This window comes from Carassius carassius, unplaced genomic scaffold (genome assembly GCF_963082965.1).
Source record: "Carassius carassius unplaced genomic scaffold, fCarCar2.1 SCAFFOLD_75, whole genome shotgun sequence".
In the NCBI taxonomy this organism is placed as follows: domain Eukaryota; kingdom Metazoa; phylum Chordata; class Actinopteri; order Cypriniformes; family Cyprinidae; genus Carassius; species Carassius carassius.
The window spans coordinates 17,501-22,500 of NW_026775017.1; the positions used below are offsets into that span (position 1 = coordinate 17,501).

Here is a 5,000-nt window from a genome sequence, read left to right on the forward strand (position 1 = left end):
CTCTGACTGTCTGTCTGTGTCTCTGTCTGTCTGTCTGTCTGACTGTGTCTCTGTCTGTCTGTCTCTCTGTCTCTGACTGTCTGTCTGTGTCTCTGTCTGTCTGCCTGTGTCTCTGTCTGTCTGCCTGTGTCTCTGACTGTCTGTCTGTGTCTCTGTCTGTCTGCCTGTGTCTCTGTCTGTCTGTGTCTCTGACTGTCTGACTGTCTGTCTGTCTGTGTCTCTGACCGTCTGTGTCTCTGTCTGTCTGTCTGTCTGTCTGTCTGTGTCTCTGTCTGTCTGTCTGTCTGTCTGTGTCTCTGACTGTCTGACTGTCTGTCTGTCTGTGTCTCTGACCGTCTGTGTCTCTGTCTGTCTGTCTGTCTGTCTGTCTGTGTCTCTGTCTGTCTGTCTGTCTGTCTGTGTCTCTGACTGTCTGCCTGTGTCTCTGTCTGTCTGTTTCTCTGACTGTCTGTCTGTCTGTGTCTCTGACTTTCTGTCTGTGTCTCTGTCTGTCGGTGTCTCTGTCGGTGTCTCTGTCGGTGTCTCTGTCTGTCTCTGTGTCTCTGACTTTCTGTCTGTCTCTGTCTGTGCCTCTGTCTGTCTGTGTTTCTGACTGTCTGTTGGTGTCTCTGTCTGTCTGTCTGTGTCTCCGTCTGTCTGTGTCTCTGTCTGTGCCTCTGACTGTCTGTGTTTCTGTTTTCGGTGTCTCTGTCTGTACGGGTTTCGGTCTGTCTGACTGTCTGACTGTCTGTCTGTCTGTGTCTCTGTCTGTCTGTCTGTGTCTCTGTCTGTCTGTCTGTCTTTCTGTGTATCTGTCTGTCTGACTGTCTGTCTGACTGACTGTGTTTCCGTCTGTCTTTCTGTGGCAGGTGTTTTGGGGGCAGCAGCAGTTTAACTGTTTGTCTGAGATTCAAGAGCAGCTGCAGAACTACTGGAATCAGATGAGCAGAACGGAGGCGGAGTCTATTGATAAGCCCCTCCTTTCTAGACTGTCACGCACCCCTAGCCCCGCCCAGTCAGAATACTCCTCTGATGACCTGCGCACAGGCCTCTTCCAGTACATACAGGACTCAGGTAACACACACAGACACATTATAGCTTTATATAGCACTCATAAGAGAGAATGATTATATTTGTCTGTCTGTCTGTCTGTCAGCGTGTCAGAAGCTGCCGTCGCCTCATGAAGTGGTGTTTTGGAGGGAGACGGACGAGTCTCCAGGTGTGATGCTGTGGCGGTATCCTGAACCACGTGTGATCACGTTCCTCAGGATCACACCTGTTCCCTTCAACACCACGGACGACCCTGACATCAGTACAGCCGACCTCGGGGACGTGCTGCAGGTGAGCATTTCATTTAGCTAACTGGACAATCACAGTAAGACTGCAGGAGGGAATGAATGTGGTTTTGAGTTTCACACACACACACACACTCACACACACACACACACACACACACACACACACAGATAGAGAACCAGCAAATAGATCATATTCAACTGATTTCAGCTAAGTACTTTATTTTTTCAGTTAGTTGCAGCTTCAAAAATACTCCATTAATTGATTCTGTGATTTGGTTTCAGCAGTTTTACAGGAAACACTGTGATTTGATCAGGACGCACAGATTTTATTACAGAGACAGACAGAGAGACAGTGTGTGTGTGTGTGTGTGTGTGTGTGTGTGTGTGAATGACATGTTTCTCTTTCATTCTTTAGTTCTGTGTCTCTCGGTTTGTGTTTTTGCTCAGTTTTATTGTGACTCTCACTGTATTTCATGAGCTTCCTCATGTTCTACTGCAGCAGCTTCTCATGATCATCTGTGTTTCTTTCATCTGATGGAGCATCAGTACTTCACATCAGAAGCTCTTTAAGATTGATCAAGTGTATCTCTGTCTGTGTGTGTGTGTGTGTGTGTGTAGGTGCCCTGCAGTCTGGAGTTCTGGGACGAGCTGCAGCGGTCATTTGTGCCATATAGAGAGTTCAGCCTATCAGAGAGCAGCGTGTGTGAGCTGACCCTGCCCACTCTGACCCCCGACACAGACCAGACTGACCTGGTGACCTCTGACCTCTGGAGGGTTGTGCTCAACAGCCCCAGTGACGGTGGAGATGAGAGGTGAGTGTGTTTCTTGTGTGTGTTTCAGAGGTCAGTGTGTCGGTGTGTAACTCTGTGTGTGTGTGTGTGTGTGTGTGTGTGTGTGTAGTTCGGACAGTGAATCAGGTTCTCAGGTGCCTTCTGAGCAGCTGGTGTGTCCTACCGCTCTGGCCGCCTGTACACGTGTGGACTCGTGTTTCGCGCCGTGGTTTGTGCCGTCAGTTGGTGTCTCCATACGACTGTCGTACCTGGAGCTGCACTTCTGTCACAACCTGGATCAGCTGGGCACAGGTGTGTGTGTGTGTGTGTTAAAGTGTAAGTGTGTGTGTGTGTGTTGTGCCAGTCTGTCTGAGAGAGAGAGACTCAATACAAATCAATATAAATGAGCACAACGGCACACAAAGTAACTCACAGAAAGTTATAGATGCATACTGTGGTAGAACAAAAATATATTTATAATCAGTGTCCCTGCAGCACAGAAGCAGTCATCAGTATCACAGGGATATTTGTAGCAATAGACAACAATACATTGTTTGGGTCACAATTATAGATTTTTCTCTTAATGCCAAAAATCATTAGGATATTAAGTAAAGATCATATTCCATCAAGATATTTAATAAATCTCCTACTGTAATTATATTAAAATTATTTATATAATAATATTATAATAATAAAAAAAAAATATATATATATATATATACATTTACATTTAATCATTTAGCAGACGCTTTTATCCAAAGCGACTTACAAATGAGATCAATAGAAGCAATCAGGTCAACAAGAGAACAACAACAGTATACAAGTGCCATGACAAGTCTCAGTTAGTTTAGTATAGAACGCATAGCCATTTTTTGTAATAAAATGAAAAGACAAGAAAAGGAAAAGTGCTAGTATTAGTTGGTTAAGTGCTGTTGAAAAAGATGAGTCTTTAGATGTTTCTTGAAAATGAGTAAAGACTCAGCTGTACGAATTGAGATTGGGAGGTCATTCCACCAGCTGGGGACAGTCCAGGAAAAGGTCTGTGAGAGTGATTTTGAACTTCTTTGGGATGGTACCACAAGGCGTCCTTCACTTGCAGAGCACAAACTTCTGGAGGGCACATAAGATTTAACCAATGAGTTTAGGTAAGTTGGTGCCGTGCCAGTGGTCGTCTTGTAGGCAAGCATCAGTACCTTGAATTTGATGCGAGCAGCTACTGGTAGCCAGTGTAACCTGATGAGGAGAGGAGTAACGTGAGCTTTCTTTGGCTCATTGAAGACAACCCTCGCTGCTGCATTCTGGATCAATTGCAGAGGCTTGACAGTACATGCAGGAAGAGCTAGGAGAGCATTACAATAGTCCAGTCTGGAGAGAACAAGCGCTTGGACAAGAAGTTGGGTGGCTTGCTCTGACAGGAAGGGTCTAATCTTCCTAATGTTGTATAAGGCAAACCTGCAGGACCGGGTCATTGTAGCAATGTGGTCTGTGAAGCTTAACTGATGATCCATCACAACTCCTAGGTTTCTGGCTGTCCTCGAAGGAGTAATGGTTGATGAGCCCAGCTGTATAGAGAAGTTGTGATGAAGCAATGGGTTAGCTGGAGTCACCAGGAGTTCTGTCTTCGTAAGGTTAAGCTGAAGGTGATGGTCATTCATCCAGCTAGAGATGTCACTCAGACAGGCTGAAATGCGAGCAGCTACCGTCGGGTCATCTGGTTGGAATGAGAGGTAGAGTTGGGTGTCATCAGCGTAGCAATGATAAGAAAAGCCATGCTTCTGAATGACAGATCCTAATGATGTCATGTAGATGGAGAAGAGAAGTGGTCCAAGTACTGAGCCTTGAGGAACCCCAGTAGCAAGGTGGTGTGACTTAGAAACATCACCCCTCCAAGACACACTGAAGGATCTGTCAGAGAGGTAGGACTTAACCCACAGGAGTGCTGTTCCAGAGATGCCCATCTTTCTGAGGGTGGACAGGAGAATCTGGTGATTAACGGTGTCAAAAGCAGCAGAAAGGTCCAGTAAGATGAGTACCGAGGATTTTGAAGCTGCTCTTGCTAGTCGCAGGGCTTCAGTAACCGAGAGCAAAGCAGTCTCAGTTGAGTGGCCACTTTTGAAGCCAGATTGGTTGCTGTCCAGGAGGTTGTTCTGTACAAGGAACATAGAAAACTGGTTGAACACAGCTCGCTCAAGTGTCTTTGCAATGAATGGAAGAAGGGATACCGGTCTGTAGTTTTCTAGAAGTGCTGGATTTAGAGATGGTTTCTTGAGCAGTGGGCTTACCCGAGCCTGCTTGAATGCTGAGGGAAATGTTCCAGAGTGAAGAGAGGAGTTGATAATGTTTTTTTGATAAACTTTTTTATTGATTTTCTCAATATTTAGATTTTTTTGCTCCCTCAGATTCCAGATTTTCAAATAGTTGTATCTCAGACAAATATTGTCCTCCGAACAAACCAGACATCAGTGGAGAGATGATTCATTCAGCTTTTAGATGATTTATAAATCTTAATTTCGAAGAATTTTACACTCAAGTTTTGTGCTTCAGGATCACAAATATGATTTAAGTAAGCAACATTACACAACCAAGATTTTTCCCCAAATATCAACATGATTGCAGTGTGACACTGATTTTATACAATAGTATTTCAATAAACAGGAAGTTAAAATTTACTTATGTGACTTATATTTTACACAATATTGAAAAAATTTCTCAAATAAAAATAGTTCCAATCAAAGTGTCTCTGAGCAACACAGTGCCATTTTGTTTATGGATGATTAATGTTTTTGTTTTTGAGCAAATAGAGTGAGTCATTGATTCAGTGATGCATTCATAAAGTGCTTTGTTTCTGAACAAATCAGTTGAATGAATGACTCATTGACTCAATCATTAAAACAGTCGTTTGCGTTTAGCTTCATATTTAAAAGGATCATTGTGTTTTTCCCAACATTTTTTA

General features: G+C 44.0%; 1 protein-coding gene across 1 annotated transcript in view; it reads left to right on the forward strand.

Annotated features, from left to right (window-relative positions):
• LOC132134193 (intermembrane lipid transfer protein VPS13B-like) overlaps window positions 1-5,000 on the forward strand; it is a gene marked incomplete at its 5' end in the record, with an annotated part of 48,925 nt that overhangs the window by 16,287 nt on the left and 27,638 nt on the right. Inside the window, 4 exons of the mRNA XM_059546985.1 lie at window positions 849-1,053; window positions 1,136-1,320; window positions 1,896-2,089; window positions 2,178-2,359. Coding sequence (XP_059402968.1) covers window positions 849-1,053; window positions 1,136-1,320; window positions 1,896-2,089; window positions 2,178-2,359 — 766 coding nt within the window. The remainder of the gene's footprint in view (window positions 1-848; window positions 1,054-1,135; window positions 1,321-1,895; window positions 2,090-2,177; window positions 2,360-5,000) is intronic.